Source organism: Mobula hypostoma, chromosome X1 (assembly GCF_963921235.1).
Source record: "Mobula hypostoma chromosome X1, sMobHyp1.1, whole genome shotgun sequence".
Taxonomy (NCBI): Eukaryota; Metazoa; Chordata; class Chondrichthyes; order Myliobatiformes; family Myliobatidae; genus Mobula; species Mobula hypostoma.
This window is the reverse complement of record NC_086128.1, coordinates 54,494,193-54,515,383: the sequence shown is the minus strand read 5'-3', so window position 1 is coordinate 54,515,383 and position 21,191 is coordinate 54,494,193. Positions and strand designations below refer to the sequence as shown.

Here is a 21,191-nt window from a genome sequence, read left to right as displayed (position 1 = left end):
TTTGGTCGTGTTCTGTATTGAAACATTTTTGGAAATCTAATTTTTCTACAATTTCTAAAGTTTTAAATATTAATTTACAACCTAATAAATTGACAGTTTTGTTTGGTATAATCCCTCAATATATTCATAGTATTTCTCCATCAGACCAACATGTAATTGCATTCATTACATTATTGGCCAGAAGGGCTACTTTGTTGAAGTGGAAAGATGCTCCTGTTCTACTTTGATACAATGGTTCTCTCAGGTGATGCTATGTCTTAGTTTGGAGAAAATCAGAAGTTGAACTTTTGATCCTCAATTTGATTTTGAGAAAAGGTGGGGTTCTTTTGCCTGCTATTATCATCTGATTTCAGTTAATTAAGATGATTTCCTTCCGATTTTTGTTTAAATGGATTTGAGTTGGAGGTTTGTTGTTTTTCTTTTATGCAAGCTTGTATGACGTATAGCTTCGGGGTTGTGCTCCCAACGGGGTTTTTTTCAGTTAGTAGGAATTTTTCCTCTTAGTTAGTAGGGGTTCTTTTTTTTCTCTCTTTTCTTCTTTCAAAAAATATTCTTAACACTTTATTTTTTCTTATTATTGATATTTTGCTTAGCTTTGTTAATCAGTTATTTGTTAATTTAATTCTTTATTGTACATATTGACATTGACTTGATTATCTTAGTGTATTTTGTTGATCTTTAATAATAATCAATAAAAAAGATTTAAAAAATGAAATGGTCTCTAGTCGCTACCTTTACACTGTTCTTTTAAAGAAGGTTGGAACATTTGAAAATTTCCCGTTCTAAGGTATCACGGTTGAATCTTTGGAAGATTACGGTTGGGGCCTCTGCATTTTCTCCTCTTACTTCCCTTTCTACCTAAGGATTTAATGCATCTCCTCTAGGTCATCTACCCTCTCTAAGCATAGCCTGCCTCTCTACCAGAGTAACACACACAAAATGCTGGAGGAACTCATCTATGGAAAGGAATAAACAGGCTTCTCCAACCACCCCCCCCCGCCCCATTTGCTGTCCTGATGAAGGGTCTCGGCCCTAAATGTTAATTGTTTATTCTTCTCCATAGATGCTGCCTGACCCGCTGAGTTCCTCCAGCATTTTCTATGTGTTACTCTGGCTTTCCAGCATCTGTAGAATTTTTTGTGTTTATGATATGTTGCTGCACTGTGAAGTCACTTTGAGATATGCCTACCCTGAAGAAGTTTAAATCTGCTCTTTGACCCTCTCTCACTGCTCCCTCTCTTGGTCTCTGCGACTCATTCCCCTCTCCCCACCTCCTTACACTCAATTCTCCCCCCTTCATTTCCAGTCCTGATGAAAAGTCCTGGACCGAAATGTTGACTCTTCATTGTTCTCCATAGACTTTGCCTGACCTGCTGAGTTTGTCCAGTAATTTTGTAATCATCACTTCTGATGGTGATTTGGAGTGAAAAGATTAGATGTGCTCACTAATTCCACCCCCCACCCCCATCCCCATAATGCTATTGACAGTCTCAACAATCTCAAGGTGGGTTTATTAGAGAAACCTAAGCAGGTCACACACAGAATTGCTGACAGGTAAGAAATTTAAAATTTCAAAGTAAATAAGAAACCTATTTCTTAAATATACAATGGGGTTAAAGAGAGTTGTTCACAGGATAAATACTTCGCTGAAATAAAAACAGAAAATTCTAGAAACACTTAGCAGGTTTGACAGCTAACTTTTCAGGCCAAAGACTTTTCAACAGAATGGAGAAGGAGAGCAAATAAGTTGCCCTAGGTAGCAGAGAAGGCGAGGGTGACTGTGGGTGAATACAATGGTGACAGGATGCAACAGTGGTCTTTCTTTAATACTTTCGCACATTCAAATAAGTCAGACTCTACTTTACCTAGACTTCGTACATTATATAGACACAAAGGCTTAATTGCCCATGTAGGTACGTTAGGGACATTTAAAAAAGTTTTAGTTGGACACTCGGATGATGGAAAAATCGAAAGCTATGTAGGAGGGAAGGGTTAGATTGATTTTAGAGTAGGTTAAAAGGTCAGCACAACATCCTGGGCTGTACGGCGCTGTAATGTTCTATTGTTACATCATTTTATTCTATCAAAGATACTGCCACTGTTCTACCCTTTGTCCTCTCCCATTTCCTCTGCTAACTGAACTATCTTGCATTCTCTCCTTTTCAGTCTTGATGAAGGTTCTTGATGAAACTGTAATATTACAGTTTCTCTTTCCACAAATACTGATTGAGCTGTTGAGTATTTTCACCATTTTCTGTTCCTTTTACTGAACACAAGAGATTCTACAAAGATGGAAACCTAGAGAAACATATGAAATGCTGGAGGAACTCAGCAGGTCAGGCAGCATCAATGGAAAGGAATTTTTAGGTTTTCCTCGGTTTTCCTTCCTGTTTACTCATGTTCCTGCTTTATTTCTAAAATACTGTAAATAGGCCAATGTGAGTAAAATAAAACCTACTGAATACTTAAGTATTCAAAGATCCACATCCCCTCTGATTTACTGTTCCCCTCAATATGAACAGAATTATCTCAGGCCTTAAGGGCATACAATGGTCTTGGGCATGTGTCCAAGATTCATTTTAAATTACTGTCAAAATATAAATAATCAATCATGCATTAAATCTGAAAACTCTGCATGTGACTTCTGCAAGTTTCATTTTAACTTTTTTTTTAAAGTTTATTAACTAATGTTTGCACCAGCAATGATACAGCCAGCAATACTTCCTCCTGCCATTAAGTGGCAGTGTTTGCTCTTTTCTCCATGCCCATCCCGAGGGAAGTCGATGCTGTTTCTTAAACTAAACTAAGAGTCACACACAGGAACTCTGTCACCAACATGGCCTAATCCAACAACATATAATCAGAAATGCTTAATCCAAATGCACAGGAGAAAGTGCTTTCATTAGATTAAATACTTAAGTCATTCTTCAGTACTTGCACTATGTATTTCCTACAGCTGCAGAAAATATCAGGTTTCCATACGTTGAGGGTCAGGATTGAAGGTTAAACACAAGACATTCTGCAGATGCTGGAAATCTTGAGCAACATACACAAAGTGCTGGAGAAACTCAGGTCAGGCAGCATCTATGGAGAGAAATAAACATTCAATGTTTTGGGCCGAGATCCTTCATCGGGACCAGAAATGAAGGGGGTGAAGAAGCCAGAACAAGAAGGTGGGTCTAGGAAAGGAGTACAAACTGGCAGGTGATAGGTGAGACTAGATGAGGGGGAAGGTGGGTGGATTGAAGTAAATAGCTGGGAAAGGATAGGTGGAAGAAGTAAAGAACTGAAGAAGAAGGGATGTTATAGGGAAGGACAGGGAACCATATGGACAGTGGAAGTAAGGGAAGAAGGAGATGAACTATAGAGAGATGATGGGTAGGTGAGAAGAAGGGGTAAGAGGATAATCAGAATGAAGAATGGAAAAGGAAAGGGGGGGAATTAATGTAAGTTAGATACTTATGTATTTATTATTTATTGAGATATTGTGTGGAATAGGCCCTCCTGGCCTTTCGAAACACACCGCCTAGCAGTCCCCCAATTTAATCCTAGCCTAATCATGGGAGAATTTACAATAACCAATCAATCTACCAACTGGTACATCTTTGGACTTTGAGAGGAAACCGGAGCACCTGGAGAGACTCACGAGGTCACAGGGAGAACATACAAACTCCTTACAGGGTTCTGTCTGGGTAGCCTCCAACCTGATGGCATGAACATTGATTTCTTTAATGAATGGCACTTCCTCCTTCCCTTTGTTCCATGGTCTGCCGTCCTCTCCTATTAGAATCCATTTTCTTCAGCCCTGTACCAATTCCACCTGTCACTTCCTAGCTTCATCTCCCCTCCCTCATCTATCCACTTCCCTCTTACCCCTTCTTTCCTCCTCACCTGCCCATCACCTTCCTCTGGTTCCTCTCCACCCACCCTTTTTCCATGGTTTATTGGCCTCTCCTATCAGATGACTTCTGCTTCTTCAATCTGATGAAGCGTCTCAGCCTGAAACATGGACTGTTTACTCCTCTCCAAGGACTGATGTTTTACTCACTTGCACAAAAGTTTTATAACCTATATTTGATTTACATTATTCAAAATAAATCAGTTACAGGAAGTACTGGGCAGCTGTTTCCTTAGTGGAGCCAACCATGAACTGAATGTCACAAGTTCTAAAATTAAACTCGCAGATTTCATAAATCAGATTCAGGTTCCTTTATTTATCACACCCTGCAGCGAAATGCGTCATTTGTGTTAACTATCAACACCACCTAAGGATGTGCTGGGTGGTGCCCACAAGTGTCAGCATACATTCCAACATCTGCATAACTTGCCCAGCATGTCCACAGAACAACACAGGCAACAACAATATGGAGGCTTAGGGAAATATAGAGGCTCAGGAGCAACAAGCAGTTGGCTGGAGGAACTCAGCAGCTGCATGAGCAGAAGAATTGTCAGCATTTCAGGTCCTGATGCAGGGTTTTGACCCAAAATATCGACTATTCTTTTCCTCCCAGTCTGCTTGACCTGTTGAATTCTTCCGGCAGATTTATTGTTGCTCGAGATCCCAGCATCTGCAGTTGCTTGTGTCTGCATGTTAGATTACAGTAAAACGCTGTTAATTCAGTATGCTGAGTACTTTGGTGGTGGCAGATCGGACAGATGTTCTGAACATCCAGATGTTATTCTATTAATACCTTATCATACTTTTAATCTTTTGCTTCTTCAATGCTACACAATGTAATACATTTTTCAGCAAACATGGTCAGTTTAAAAGGAACATGGGAAACAAGACGCTAGTAAGTAAGAGATGGGGGGAGGTAAGAATGAAAGTAGAGGCGGCTGCTGGAGGGAGATAAGCAGCAACCAATGCAGGACTATGATAAGTAAAGGAGATGAGAATGGGACCATTAAGGGAGAGGTAAATGGCAAATGGAACCAGAACCTGACAGGAAAGAGGGTGGGTGGAGCACAGAATATGTGTGTAGTGGGTGGATGGAATGAAGCATGGCGACTCAGCGCATCCTTGTTGACACATTTTATTGTATGTTTCAATGTTTAAATGTACATGTGAGAATGACAAATAAAACTAACCTTAGCACTTTAATGAAGATGAGTGATGGGCATCTGGGGGAGCAGTATGGGAGGTAGGAAAAGCATCAAAAAATGGGAGGACTGGAGAAGGATCGGAAGGGGAGTGGGTGAGAAGGGGAAAGGGGCAGGAATGGGGTCAAATATGGGATGGCAGGAAGACTGAAGGAGGATCAGATTGGGAGAGAGAGGGGCATAGGAAGGGGAAAACTCTGCTGGAAAGGCAGGTTGTCTATAACTGGAAAGCAATTCTTGGACTCTCCGAATAGATGTAGATTTATTTAGCAATACAGTGCTAAACTTAGCCATACAGGGCCCTTCTGGCCCTTCACGCCACATCACCCCAGCAAACCTCGACAACCCTGGTTAACCCTAACCTAATTACTGGGCAATTTACAATGACCTATTAACCTGCCCAGTACACCTTTGGACTGTGGGAGTAAACTGGAACACCTGAAGAAGATCTACACATTCCATGGGGAGGACCTACAGACAACTTACAGATGGAGTTGGAATTGAACTCAGAACTCCAGATGTCCCAAGCTGTAATAGCGTAATGCTAACCACTACACTACCGTGACACCCCCATAGAGTGAATTATCAGAGGTTTCTTGTAGTCCCCTTACCCTCCCTCTCCTGGAAAAATGTCCTTTTAGAGGATATATCTATTTCTCTTTGGAAATAGATTTGTTACAGACTTTCTGATCAGAACAGCTCGCTGATTGAGAGCATTTCTCCTCATCACCCTCATAGCCCCCACCTTGATTATCCTGAAACTGAGCGCTCTGGTTACCAGTTTCATCCTTTGTTGCCCGTTTGACAGAAGCCGAGAGACCGCCACAGACCCAGGTGAAAGGATGTTTCAAAAAACAGCTCAGACAATCCAATTAGGAAAGAAATTTAAGAGGCAATTCAAGCGAGACACTCACCTAGGCTGGAACGAGTGCTGGAACGCTCGATTATCGTGTGTTTGCTGGGATTGTTCAGCACTGATCGCTTTGCTAATGAGATGTCAGCAGTAACTCGTGTGATTGATATTCTGTCAACAGAAAGCAGGGTTACTTGTAGCTTGCCTAGAACCGTTAGTCTTCCCAGTAATACTCTCCTGCCACATATTATGGTGTCATTTCAAGAGGACTAGAATATAAAAGCAAGGATGTAATGCTGAGGCTTTATAAGGTATTGGTCAGACTGCACTTGGAGTATTGTGAGCAGTTTTGGGCCCATTTTCTAAGTAAGGATGTGCTGGTATTGGAGAAGGTCCAGAGGAGGTTCACGTGAATGATCCCAGGATTGAAAGAGTTAATGTGTGAGAAGCATTTGATGGCTCTGTGCCTGTTCTTGTTGGAATTTAGAAGAATGAGGGGGGGATCTCATTGAAACCTATCGAATGTTGAAATGTCTCGATAGAGTGGACTTTGAGATGATGCTTCCTATAGTGAAGGAGGCTACAACCAGAGGGGACAGCCTCAGTGTATAAGCATATCCCTTTAGAACAGAGATGAGGAGGAATTTCTTTAGCCAGAGGGTGACGAATCAGTGGAACTCAATGTCACAGACGGCTGTGGAGGCCAAGTCATTTGGGTATATTTAGAGTGGAGGTTGATAGATTCTTGATTAGTAAGGGTGTCAAAGGTTATAGGGAGAAGGCAGGAGAATGGGGTTGAAAGGGTATATAAATCAGCCATGATGGAATGGTGGAGAAGACTCGATGGGTTGAATGGTCTAATTCTGCTCTGTCTTATGGGCTTATGGTCTTTGTGACATCCCTTGAGGTTGTGCTTCCGAAACACTGCCTCCTTCATGGGACATACACTACCTGATTGTGATTACTCACACTTCTAGTAAAAAAGTGTTATAAAATCTACCACAGTACAATAAAATCTGATGTATTGTTGTTGTTCCTTTCCGCACATCGGGCATCAACCTTGCCATTCCTTTAGCATTTTTGTTTGCATTTTCACAAAGCCAAGTTTCTACCTCGACGCTCAACCCAGCACAGATGGAAGACGTATGCAAGGAGCCAGCTGGATTCAAACCCAGGACCACACACCTCGAAGTCCAGTGTGGATGCCACTACACTACCAGCCGGTGGGTTGAGTGTATGCAGGCAGTGGGCGAATCATCCCTCTTGTGCTTCTTGATCTCGTCACTTGAGATTCAGTGTCATGCAACCCTGCCCACGCCTTCATTAACCAGGTCCAATACTTGCCTTTATTGGATCTTGCTCCTCTTTACACAAGTCATCGGGTTTGTGGGGGTTTGACCAGGGTTAATCGGGGTGCCCCTGGGGTTAGTAGGGGTGTGTGCCCCTTGGACCTTAAGATGAGGTTTGGGGGTGGGGCCGATGGATGTATATGTGGGGCTGGGAGAGATAAGGTTGTGGGGTTTTGTGTGGCGAGAATGTGGGGCTATGGCGGATAGGGTAGTGTAGTGGAGTCACTTTAATCTGGCCCATGCCCTTCATTATCGTGATCCAACACCACGTTTAATGAACTGGGTGTGCACTGGGACACATCATCAGGAATGCAACCTTGGGTCATCAGGTGTTTTGGGTCTTTAATCATTAGACATCTTCTCCCAGGCGACCCATCCAGGGTTGATCAGGTCTGGCTTGTGTTTATCCCATGGACCAAGATAATGAGAGGCATGTAATTCTGGGAGGAACGATATTTTTAAACCTCATTACCTGGCATCTGTATGCCTGGGATTGCATGGGTTAAATTGACAGTGTTTACTGAAGATTCAGTATCACTCCACCCTGTCATTGAGTTGAGTGGAAACTTGTTTTCTGTGGACCCAGCTTGGGTTTAACTTACTGGTTCACCCTTGCCTTTTGGGTATCTGGGCTTTTTTAGTGGCATTTTGTGGACCGGGAGAATGAAGAGCATGTCACTGTGAGGCTAGCTTGAGAGTATGTGGGCAGTGGGCGAATCATCCCTCTTGTGCTTCTTGTCACACTGATGCATGGGATGCTCCCTCCATCCTTTCAGGATTCCGGTTTCTGAAAACATCTACCTGGGCTGCTCTACTCATTTTACACTTATGACTGTGTGGCTAAGTACAACCCCAGTGCCATTTTCAAGTTTGCTGTTGACATCACTGATGTAGGCTGAATCAAAAGTAGTGACAAAATCAGCATATAGGAGATTGAAAACCTGGCTGAGTGGTGCCATAACAACCATCACTTATTCAATGTCAATGTCAGAAGCCAATTATTGACTTCAGGAGGAGAAAACCAGAGGTTCATGAGGCAGTCCTCATCAGAGGTGGAGAGGGTTAGCAACTTTAAATTCCTTACTGTTATCATTTCGGAGGACCTGACCCGGGCCCTAATTGTAAGTGCAGTCACATAAAAAGCAAGGCAGCACCTCTACTTCCTTAGGAATTTGCATGACATCTAAAACTTTAGCAAACTTCTATAGATGGGTAGTGAAGAGTATATTGACTGGCTGGATTACAGCCTGCTATGGAAACACTAGTGCCCTTGAACAGAAAATCCTACAAAAAAGTAGTAGGTACGGCCCAGTCCATCACAGGCAAAGTCCTCCCCGCCATTGAGCACATCTACATGAAGTGTTGCCGCAGGAAAGAAGAAATCCATCATCAAGGACACCCACCACTCAGGACATGCTCTCTTCTCGCTGCTGCCATTAGGAAGAGGGTATAGAGGCCTCAGGACTCGCACTACCAGGTTCAGGTACAGTTATTATCCCTCACCCATCAGGCTCCCGAATCAAACAGGATAACTTCACTTCACTTTATTAACCCCATCATTGAAATGTTCCCACAACCTGTGGGCTCACTTTCAAGGACTCTCATCTCATGTTCTTGTTATTTATTGCTTATTTATTTATTATTATTATTTCTATTTTTTTTTGTATTTGCACAGTTTGTTGTCTTTTGCACACTGCCCAAGTTGGTGTGGTCTTTCATTCATTATATTCTGGTTATTTTTCTATTATGCATTTATTGAGTATGCCCACAAGAAAATGAATCTCAGATTGTATATGGTGACATATATGTACTTTGATAATAAATCTACTTTGAATGTTGGTTGCTGGAATTGTCAATAGTCATCGGTTACAACAGGACATTGATAGATATGCTGAGCTGGTTGGAGAAGTGAACAATGAAGAAACATGGGAGATGAATTGATAGAGGTAGATAGAGGCATATATCGAGTTGACAGTCAGAGACTTTTTTTCCAGGATGGAAATGGCTAATACGAAGGGGCATAATTTTAAGGTGATTGGAGGAAAGTATAGAGGTCATGTCAGAGGTAGGTTTTTTTACAGAGTGGTGGGTGTATGGAACACATTGTTGGAGGTGATGGTAGAGGCAGATACATTAGGGACATTTAAGAAAATCTTAGATAGGCACATGGATGATAGACCATTGGAGGGCTATGTAGGAGGGAAGGGTTAGATTGATCAGAGTAGGTTTAAAGGTTAGCACAACATCATGGGCCAAAGGGGCTGTAATGTTTTATATTCTATACAGCATGCCAGCTTCCAGTTTAATATGGTGCTGGTGAAACACAGAGATGACTTGCTGGCAGCAAAAAAAAACTACTAATTACACCTTTTCTTGGAAACGATCACTGCAATCAATAACCAGTAACTTCCCTTTTGGGGTTGAGCATTTGAACCACCTGTATGATCTGGCATCTTTGCAGTGTGAACTGAAGTTTCGAATGCTGTTGGTTTATTTTTTATTGCTTGCACAATTTGTTATTTTTTCTGTATATTGGATGTTTGACTGTCTTCCTTTTTTAATGGGTTCTATTGGGTTTCTTTGTTTTGTGGCTGCTTGTAAGGAGACAAATCTCAAGGTTGCATATAGTATGGATACTTTGATTATAAATGTACTTTGAACTTTGAGCTTTAATAAATCTTATTCTGATTCTGTTTCTGGACATCAGCCAAGACATTGTGTCACAGGCAGTAAGGTTAAATTTCCTTCCAGTGAAATGAAATGTCACATAAACTATGCTGAGGATCTCAGGGGAGGAAGGCTTCTGCTCTGTTTTGGATAAGGTGAAGGACTCTAAACAGGTCCAGCAACTGCATGGATGTTATAGATCTATGCATTTATTTATTTATATATTGATTGATTGAGATACAATGTGGAATAGGCCCTTCAGGGCTTTCGAGTCACACCACTCAGCAACCCCCGATTTAATCCTAGTCTAATCATGGGACAATTTACAATGACCAACTAACCTACCAACCAGCACATATTTGGATTGCGGGAGGAAACCGGAGCACCCAGAGAAAACCATTGCATTCCACAGGGAGGATGTACAGACTCCTTACAGAAGACATTGGAATTGAACTCCAAACTCCGACACCCTGAGCTATAATAGCATTGTACAAACCGTTACGCTACCACGGCGCTCATTTTAATGGCATTGCAGAGGCTGAAGTTTGGTCTTTTCTTACCTTCCATCAAACTTATGTTTCAAAAAGTCAAACAAAGCCTTCTGCATCATGTCTGTCACCTGTATAGAGAGAAGTGATCACGTTAAGGCAAGATTTTGATGTTTACAGTGCAATTATTAAATCAACATTCCTTAGTCAAAGTTTTGCTGTGGAAATTCTGATCTAGAGCAGTCCATTTCTTCACCCACCTATGGAAACCAATGGATGGAAAACATCCCAGGCACAGGTTAGGAGTGAGTTCAGGATGACAGCTTGTGTGTACAGAACTGGGGGAATCCTGGAGGCCTATGACTAGTGGAGTGCTGGTACATTATTATTTGTCATGTATATTAATCATCTGGATCATAATGTGATAAATTGCATCAGCAATTTTGCAGATGACACCAATATTGCAGGTGTAATGTTTGGCAAGTTAGGCTATCAAAGCTTGCAGTGGGATCTGGACCAGCTGGAAAAACGGGCTGAAAGGTAGCAAATGGAATTTAATGCAGTGGCATGTGAGGTTGTTGTACTTTGGGAGGACAGTTACACACTGAGGAGTGCAGTTGAACAGAGGGATCTGGGAATACAGATCCAGAATTCATTGAAAGTGGCATAACAAGCAGATAGGGTTGTAAAAAGATCTTTTGGCACATTGGCCTTCATAAATCAAAATACTGAGTACAGGAGTTGGCATGTTATGTTGAAGTTGTATAAGATATTGGTGAGGCCTAATTGTGTGCAGTTCTGGCTCCCTACCTACAGGAAAGATGTCAATAAGATTGAAAGAGTGCAGAGAAAATTTACAAGGATGTTGCCAGGGCTTGAGGACCTGAGTTATAGGGAAAGGTTGAATAGGTTTGGACTTTATTCCCTGGAGCGCAGGAAAATGAGGGGGCATACAAAATAATGAGTATAGATAGGGTAAATGCAAGCAGGTTTTTTCCAATGAGATTGGGTTCGACTAGCTCTAGAAATCATAGGGTAGGGGTGAATGGTGAGCTAGTTAAGGAGAACCTAAGGGGGTCTTCTTCACCTAGAGGGTCATGTGAGTGTGGAACAAGCTACCAGCGGAAGTGGTGGACGTGGGGATCAATTGTAACATATAAGAGATATTTGGATAGGTACATGGATGGGAGGGGTATGGAGGGCTATGGTCCAGGTGCAGGTCAATGATACCTGGCAAAAAGCAGCTTGGCATTGACTGAGTGGGTCGTGGAGCCTGTTTCGGTGCAGTAGTGCTCTATGACTCTTGTACGGTCTGGTTGAAGCTGCCAACAATCTAGTCCTCCTCGCACCCCCCATCCAGACCATTTTCCCTCCTCGCTGGATGGTGTTAATGGTCACCTGTTACATGCTTGTACAACACTCAAGGGATCTTGTTTTTGTGTTGACTTTAACTGGCTATTTTACCTCACAAGGTACCATATCAGATCCCATCCACCATCACTTAAATGCAGAGAAGTAAGGCCTTGCACTTGTGTAGCATCCTTTATGACCTCACTGCAAAAGATGGTCTGATGTCAGGATCAATGTATCCAATTTACACAAAATGAGAGAATCACCTATTTCACCTCCCCCACCTCCCTACCAAGCCCTTCACCTGGTTTCACCTATCATCTTCAAGCTTGTACTCTGACCCCTCCTTCACATTTTTATTTTGGCTTCTTCCCCCTTTCCTTTCTAGTCCTGATGAAAGGTCTTGGCCTGAAATGTCAGCTCTTTATTCCTCTCCATAGATGCTGTCTGACCTGCTGAGTTTCTCCAGCATTTTGTGTGTGTTACTCTTAATTTCCAACATCTGCAGAATTTCGTGTGTTTAATCATCTGCTTTATGTGCATCAATCATCAAGGACTCCCATCATCCAGGCCATGCTCTCTTCTCACTGCTGCCATGAGGAAGGAGGTACAGGAGCCTCAGGTCCCACAGCACCAGGTTCAGGAACAGTTAGTACCCTCAGACTCATGAACCACTATGGATAACTACTCACCTCAGCTCTGGACTGATTCTACAACCTACAGACTCACTTTCAAGGACTCAAGTTCTCAGTATTATTTGTTATTTTGACAATTTGTCTTCTTTTGCACAATGGTTGTCAGACTTGTTTATGTATAGTTTTTTGTGAAATTCTATTGTATTTAATTTTTACTGTACAAGAAAACAAATCTTGAGATAGTATATGGTAGCATATACAGTACATTCTCTGAAAGTAAATTTACTTTGAACCTTTAGAGCTATTGACTGAGGAAACTGACTTGGACAGTGGGATAGCTTCCTTGTTCTTCAATTTTTTTTTGCCCACGCAAACAGCATCTGGTTTAACATTGAGTAAAATACATGAAATGCTGGAGGAACCCAGCAAGTCAGGTAGCATCTATGGAAATGAATAAGCAGTCGACTAACAGGCTGAGGCTTTTCATCAGGACTGGAAAGAGAGCGGGCAGAAACCAGAATAAGAAGGTAGGGGGTAAGGGTGGAGCACAAGCTGGCAGGTGATAGGAGAGACCAGGTGTGGGGGAAGGAGGATGGGTGGGGATGGGTAGATGATCTGAGAAGCTGGGAGCGGCTAGGTGTGGAAGAGTTCAAGAACTAAAGATGAAGAAATCTGATAGGAGAGGACAGTGGACTAAAGGGAGGGTGGTGGGAACCAGAGGGTGATGATGGGCAGGTCATCTAAGAGAGAACACCATCTTCTGGGCAGTCCTTACTGCAACTGAAATTTCAGTTCTATATTTAGCCACAAGGAGTGGTAAAAGCTATCTCACAATACCGGATAACAGGGACTTGGTTTGAGTATAGTAGGTCATGATAAGTCGTCAAAGTTCAAAGTAAATTTATTATCAAAGTAATTATTATTTTACCATATATTACTCTAAGATTCATTTTCTTGCACATATTCTCAGTAGAAGAAAGACATACAATAGAATCAATGAAAAACTACACATGAACAAAAACAATTTATGTGCAAAAAAGACAAACTGTACAAATTCAGTTGGGGTTCACCTGGATTGGGCCATGCCAGCTGAAGGCTCTACCACAATAGAAACAGAACAATTCAAATGGTAGATTCTTCTTCTGAATGAAGGACTCTACTACACTCACCTTCTCCAGGTGTAGCTAAGGGCCATAACTATACTTCTGTATTAGTGGGCTGCATGGTTTCATTCCTGATCAGGCCCCTCCCTCCACTCTTTCACCAGTGTATCTTTCCATGCCTGCATTGTTGCTTCTTCCTGCACTAATACGGAACTCAAAAAGTCTCACATCTTTGCTGTAATATGTATCTTGCTCTCACTTTCTCTGACATTTCCCTTCCCTGTGTAGATCACTGTGTCTCCATCTCAGGGGATAGGCCAACCACTAACATTCAGATTCAGATTTATTTATCACTTGTACGTCGAAAGATGTAACCTCACATTACTTTGCTAACCAAGTACCAACATCCTTCTAAATTAAAAATACTCGAAGACTCCTCAGATTCAGATTCACTTATTGATCAAATGTACATTGAAACATATATTTGTGTTAACAAAGAACACAACTTAAGGCTGTGCTGGGGCGGCCTGCAAGTGTTGCCACACATTCCAGCGCCAATATAGCATGCCCGTAATGCTCAGCTGAACAACACAGAACACCACAAGACAGAACATACTATATGACAAGTGGACAAACTCTCATAGCTATGTTAGCTTTGGTTTCACCCATCATGCCTCCAGATAGGATGAGGACTCCATTTCATCATCCCAGATCCCCCATCTATGATGCATTCATTCCATTGAGGAGACTTTCCACACTGGTCCCTTCAAAATGTCTTCCTGAACTGTGGGTTCCACTCCCACAGTGTGCAGAGCTGTTGCCCACATCTCATTTACTTCCTGCACATCTGCTCTCACCCTGCTCCCTGACAAAGCAATTACACAGTTCCCCTGCTCCTGATCTTCCACACCACCAGCCTCCCATTCAATGGATTACTCTTCACAAAGATAAGATTAGCCCCTTGCCCAGTTCTGACAAAGGTTTCTGACTTGGAACATGAACTTTATTTTTCCAGAGAAGCAGCTTGATTTACTGAGTCTTCCAGCATTTTCAGTCTTTATTTCAGAAATACAGCATCTGCAGACTTCTGATATTTAAATATTGACCACCCTGAAGTGCCCCAACCAGACTTTTAATGTTTTTCCCTGCTACAGCACTGTGTCAAGGGGAACATGGCCATGGTCAAGGCAGGCCAGCTACTGAAAAGAAATTCAGTTTGAAATGGCCAGTTACAGTATATCACTAAGGAATGAGACTTGAACCCACAATCATCTGACTTCAAGGCTAAAGTATCACTGACCGAATCATAGCCATTGTTACTACCATCAGTGAGGATGTACAGGAGCTTGAAGACCCACACTCAGTGATCCAGAAACAGTTTCTTCCCCACGCCTTCAGATTTCTGAATGGTCCAGGAACATGACCTCGACATTCCTCTTTTGCACTATTTATTTAATTTTTATATGCTGTAACTTTAGTAATTATTAATATATTTTTTCTGAATTTATAGTAAATTTACATCTTTGCACTGTACTGCTGCAGAACATATTTTACATTATTTAAGTCAGTGATAATAGATCTTATTCTGATTCTGAAGTGCTCTCATTACACACAGGTGAATTTGAGTCAATTTCTCTCAAGAAAGTCCATAGGAGGAATTGCTGCTCACCTCATATCCTTTCAGGGATGGACCCACGAGTATGATTGGTCTCATGGAAGGCACCACATCGTAGGGAGGCACGTTTTCCTGCTAACCGGGCAAACAGAAGACCACAGCATCAGAATCCTGAACCATACTTACTCTGATTATACAGTACAACAGGTTGTCATCTGATCCATTAAACTTTGCAAACCTTCTGAATTAGTCCCAGTTCCCTGTTTTTTGTCCATCCTTAGTCTCAAGGATAGCTTCCATCTTGCTGTTACCAGACTCTTTAATAGACCTCTTGCATGATAAGTTGGACACTTGGCCTTGCAATCTATGTTATGATCTAGCACTTCATTATTTACCTGCATTGCACTTCCTCTGCAGATTTTGTACTTTATTCTGCATTGTTTTTGTTTTATATTGTTCTACCTCAATGCAACGTGTAAAGATTTGATCTGTATGAACAACACGTAAGACAAACTTGTTAATGTATCTCGTTACATGTGACAATAATAAACCAATTCCAATACCAATACCAACACCAACAAAATGTCCTTTCTTAAACAGGTATCCAGTTCCTTTCTGAAAGAGGCCTCACCTCTAATACTGTATAATTTATATTAAAGCATCAAAGGTTTGGTTAATAAGTTTGCTGTTGATACAAATATAGGTAGGCAGATAAGTTAAGAGAACATATGGAGGTTTCAAGATGATATTGAGCAGGCAAAGATCTACCAAATGGAGCATATTGTGGGAAAATGTGCAATTATGCATTGTGATAGGAAAAACAAAAACTAAAACTAAAAATAAAAATAATGAAAGAGTACAGAGCTCAGAGATACAGAGGGACCTGGGAGTTGTGGTGCATAACTTTCAGAAAGTAAGACATGACAGAAAGTTTATTACTGGGATAGATTGGAGAAGGACACTGACAGGGATGACAGCACAGCAGCAATGGCTGGACTTTCTGGAAGCAATTCAGAAGGGACAGGATATATACATCCCAAAGAGGAAGAAGTATTCAAAAAGAAAGATGACACAACGGTGGCTAACACGAGAAGTAAAAGTCAACATAAAAGCCAAAGAGAGGGCAAAAAACAGAGCAAAAATTAGTGGGAAGTGAGAGGGTTGGGAAGCTTTTGAAAACCAACAGAGGGCAACTGAAAAAATCATTAAGAAGATAAAGATGGAATACCAAAGTAAGCTAGCCTATAATATTAAAGAGGATACCAGAGGTTTCTTCAGATACATAAAGTGTAAAAGAGAGGCGAGAATGGATATCGGACCACTGGAAAACGATGCTGGAGTGGTAGTAATAACGGACAATGAAATAGCACAAAAACTGAATAAGTATTTTGCATCAGTCTTCACTGCGGAAGACATTAGCAGTGTGTGGAAGTTCCAGGTGTCGGGGCATGAAGTGTATGAAGATACCATAACTAGAGAGAAGATTCTTGGGAAACTGAAAGCTCTGAAGGTAGATAAGCCACCTGGACCAGATGATGTATACCCCAGGGTTCTGAAAGAGGTGGCAGAAGAGATCGTGAAGGCATTAGTACTGATCTTTTGAGAATCACTAGATTCTTGAATGGTTCCAGAAGACTGGAAAATTGCAAATCTCACTCTACTCTTCAAGAAGGGAGAGAGGCAGAAGAAAGGAAATTATAGGCCGTTAGTCTGACCTCAGTGGTTGGGAAGATGTTGGAGTTGATTATTAAGGATGAGGGCTCAGCCGGGCACATGATAAAATAGGCTGTAGTCAGTGTGGTTTCCTCAAGGGAAAATCTTGCCTGACAGATCTGTTGGAATTCTTTGAAGAAGTAACAAGCTGTCATGGTTCGGATCGGGGTCCCTGTAAATTTATCTTGTTTATGTTACGATCTGGACTGTTGATTCCCTGTTTTCCCCTGTCCCTCGGCTTTGGTGATTAGAGGCAATTAACGCCCGGCTGAACCAGTAGTTTATAGTCTCCGGCTTTCAGCCGTTCGGCGCGGGAGCATCTGCAAAGTCATCAAAGGTACGGTGTGCCGATGTCATCTGGCCAGAGCAAGCCTAATCTCTGCTGAAGCGAGTGCCAGTAATTCGCCCTTCCTCACCGGAGCAACCCTATCCAGTTACCTCGCCGAAGCATTCAAGTACCAAGTCAAGTCCTGGTCTTGGGAGCATTCACGTACCAAGTCAAGTCAAGTCCTGGCCCCGGCGGCATTCAAGTACCAAGTCAAGTCCTGGCCCTGGTGGTCTGTGATTCCTGTCCTTCCCCCCTGTCTGAATCCCTTCTCTGCCCCTTCTCGCCTCTAGCCCTCGTCTGTAGCCCTCGCCTGCACTTCGGTCTAGTTCTATCGCTGGAGCTAGATAGGAACTGTGTTGTTCTTTGGTGTTTGTCTTGTCCTCGCCTCCGTGGGGTAAGTCAGGCCGTCTTGCCATTGTTCCGCGGGGGGTCATGTCTTGTCCTCCCCTCCGTGGGGTAAGTCAGGCCATCTTGCCGTTGCCCCGCGGGGGGTCATGAGTCCCGGCCCTATGTCCTGTACCCAAGGAGGGTTCCCGGCTCTCTGTTCTGTGTATGTGTTCATGGTTCCATGTGCCTGCTCTCCTGAGACCGAGGTTCTGTTTTCCATGTTTCTCCTCTCCCTAGCCCATGTCATGTTCATGCCTGGTTCTGGGGTCTGAGCCCGAGGCAAGACCCAGGTACTGGGTCCTTGCCCAGTCTCGGGCTTGGAGTCCATACCCTAGCCTCTTCATGTCTCCTCTAGTTCTGGGAGCCAATTCCAAGTCCTATCCCAGACCCTTGGTCCCAGCCTAGTCGTAGTCCTCAGTCCGCTACTCCTGCTCCTGCCTTGCTCTCCTGGTTTCAAACAATAAACTAAATTTAATTAAGGTCACAAGATGTGTCTTGCATTTGGGTCCACCCTTGCTCCCAATGCCCCACTATTGTGACACAAGCAGGATAGACAAAGGAGAATTGGTTGATGTTGTGTCCTTGGATTTTCAGAAGGCCTTTGACAAGGTGCCACACATGAGGCTGCTTAACAAGCTACGAGCCCATGGTATTACAGGAAAGATTCTGGCATGGATAAAGCAGTGGCTGATTGGCAGGAGGCAAAGAGTGGGAATAAAAGGAGCCTCTTCTGACTGGCTGCTGGTTACTAGTGGTGTTCCACAGGGGTCCGTGTTGGGACTGATTCTTTTCACGTTATATGTCAATGACTTATATGATGGAGTTGATGGCTATGTTGCAAAGTTTGCAGATGATATAAAAATAGGTAGAGGGTCAGGTAGTTTTGAGGGAGTAGAGAGGCTACAAAAGGACTTAGGTGAGGAGAATGGGCAAAGGAATGGCAGATGGAATACAGTGTCGGGAAGTGTCTGGTCATGCACTTTAGTAGAAGAAATGAAAGGGTTGACTATCTTCTAATGGAGAGAAAATACAAAAGTCAGAGGCACAACCGGACTTGGGAGTCCTTATGCAGGATTCCCTAAAGGTTAATTTGCAGGATGAGTCTATGGTGAGGAAGGCAAATGCAATGTTAGCATTCATTTCAAGAGGACTAGAATATAAAAGCAAGGATGTAATGTTGAGACTTTATAAAGCACTGGTGAGGCCTCTCTTGGAGTATTGCGAGCAGTTTTGAGCTCTTATCTTAGAAACGATGTACTGACCCTGGAGAGGGTTCAAAGGAGGTTCACAAAAATGATTCCAGGATTGAACAGCTTGTCATATGAAGAGCGTTTGATGGCTCTGGGCCTGTATTCACTAGAATTCAGAAGAATGAGGGGTGACCTCATTGAAACCTTTCAAATGGTGAAAGGCCTTGATAGAATGGATGTGGAGAGGATGTTTCCTATGGTGGGAGAGTCTAAGACCAGAGGGCACTGCCTCAGAATAGAGGGGCATCCTTTTAGAACGGAGATGAGGAGGAATTCCTTTAACTAGAGAGTGGTGAATCTGTGAAATTTGTTACCACAGGCAGCTGCGGAGGCCAAGGCATATTTAAGGCAGAGAGGTTGATAGATTCTTGATTGGTCAGCACATGAAGGGATATGGGGTGAAGGCAGGAGATTGGGGCTGAGAAGAAAAATGGATCAGGCATGATGAAATGGTGGACCGAATTCTGATACTATATCTTATGGTCTTATGGATAGTGGAATGCATTATTTGGGAGATTATAATAAGATTAAAGATTATCTGTCCATGTACATTGAACCATACAGTGAAATGCATAATTTGTGTCAAGTCAAATCAATGAGGATTGTGCAGGGCAGGTTGCAAGTATTGTCACACTTCCAGTGTCATCATAACATGCCCTAACTCACTAAATCTAACTGTACATATCTTTTTGGAATGTGGGAAAAAACTGGAGCAATCAGAGGCAGCTCACTCATTCATGGGGAGAATGTACAAACTCCTCATAGACAGCAGTAGAATTGAACCCTATCTTCCAGTTAGTGCTATAAAGCAATGTGGTAACCTTCAGATACTAGTGGTTTTTGCTAGTATGCTCGATATAGAAGGACCACATCTGGAGCACTGAGCACTGCATTGTCTTCCTGCAGGGAAGGATGTTAATGTGTTGGAGGCAGTTGAGGGGTGGTTGTCTGCACTGACATCTGGAATGAGCAAATTGTCTTATGAGGAGAGGTTGGACAGGTCAGATTCATATGCACAGGAGTTCTCAGAGCAAAAGTGAACTTGATTGAAACATACCAGATACTGAGGGGTCTTGACAGGGTGGATGTGTGGTTCAAATTCCAGCTCCAGCATCAACATCCAGGAGCTGCTCACCTCTCTCATGAGCAACCAAAAATCCATTAAGGACATCACACACAAAATGCTGGAGGTGGAGGAACTCATCATCAATCCGAGACCCTTTATCAGGACTGGAAAGGAAGGGGAAAGTTGTCAGAATAAGAATTTGAGGTGGGGGGGGTGGGTGGGAGGGAAAGGAAGGTAAGCTAGTGATAAATGAAGCCAGGTGGTGGGGGGAGGGGGGATAAAGTAAGAAGGTGGGAGGTGATAGGTGGAAAATATAAAGGGTTGGAGAAAAAGGAATCTGCTAGGAGAGTGGACGATAGGAGAATGGGCACCGGGGGAAGTGATTGGTTGGTGTGGAGAAGAAGTAAGAGGACAGAGTGGGGAATTGAAGAAGAGGGAAAGGGGAAGAGGAAAATTATGGTAGTTGGTGGAATCGGTGTTCATGCCATCAGGTTGGAGGCTACCTAGAGGTAGCCTTCACACATGAGGCTGCTTACCAAGTTAAGAGCCCGTGGTATTACAGGAAAGTTACTAAGATGGTTAGAGCATTGGCTGATTGGAAGAAGGTGGCGAGTGGGAATAAAAGGATCTTTGTCTGGTTGGCTGCTAGTGACTAGTGGTGTTCCGCAGGGGTTGGTGTTGGGACCGCTTCTTTTTATGCTGTATATAAATGATTTAGATGATGGAATAGATGGCTTTGTTGCCCAGTTTGCAGATGATACGAAGACTGGTGGAGGGGCAGGTAGTGCTGAGGAAACAGATAGGATGCAGAAGGACTTAGACAGATCAGGAGAATGAGCAAGAAAGTGGCAAACGGAATATAATGTTGGAAAATGCATGGTCATGCACTTTGGTAGTAGAAATAAATAAACAGACTATTTTCTAAACGGGGAGAAAACCCAAAAATCCAAAATGCAAGGGGGCTCGGGAGTCTTTGTGCAGAACACCCTAAAGGTTAACTTGCAGGTAGAGTTGGTGGTGAGGAAGGCAAATGCAATGTTTGCATTCATTTCAAGAATTCTAGAATACAAGAGCAGGGATGTGATGCTGAGACTTTATAAGGTAATGGTGAGGCCTCACCTTGAGTATTGTGGACAGTTTTGGGCCCCTCATCATAGAAAAGATATGGCATTGGAGGGGGTCCAGAGGAGGTTCATAAGGGTAATTCCAGGAATGAAAGGGTTATCATATGAGGAATATTTGATGGCTCTGGGTTTGTACTTGCTGGAATTTAGAAGGATGAGGGGG

The 21,191-nt window shown here is 42.7% G+C and overlaps 1 protein-coding gene across 2 annotated transcripts in view; it reads right to left on the bottom strand.

Annotated features, from left to right (window-relative positions):
- Positions 1 to 21,191, bottom strand: part of cacnb1 (calcium channel, voltage-dependent, beta 1 subunit) — a 374,637-nt gene that overhangs the window by 54,568 nt on the left and 298,878 nt on the right. The window contains exons 8-10 of one of the 2 annotated variants that reach the window (XM_063038057.1): positions 15,215 to 15,295; positions 10,530 to 10,588; positions 6,015 to 6,124 (exon numbers count right to left, since the gene is read on the bottom strand). In XM_063038057.1, the coding sequence (XP_062894127.1) occupies positions 6,015 to 6,124; positions 10,530 to 10,588; positions 15,215 to 15,295 (250 nt within the window). The remainder of the gene's footprint in view (positions 1 to 6,014; positions 6,125 to 10,529; positions 10,589 to 15,214; positions 15,296 to 21,191) is intronic. The other variant, XM_063038058.1, reaches the window with a different exon arrangement.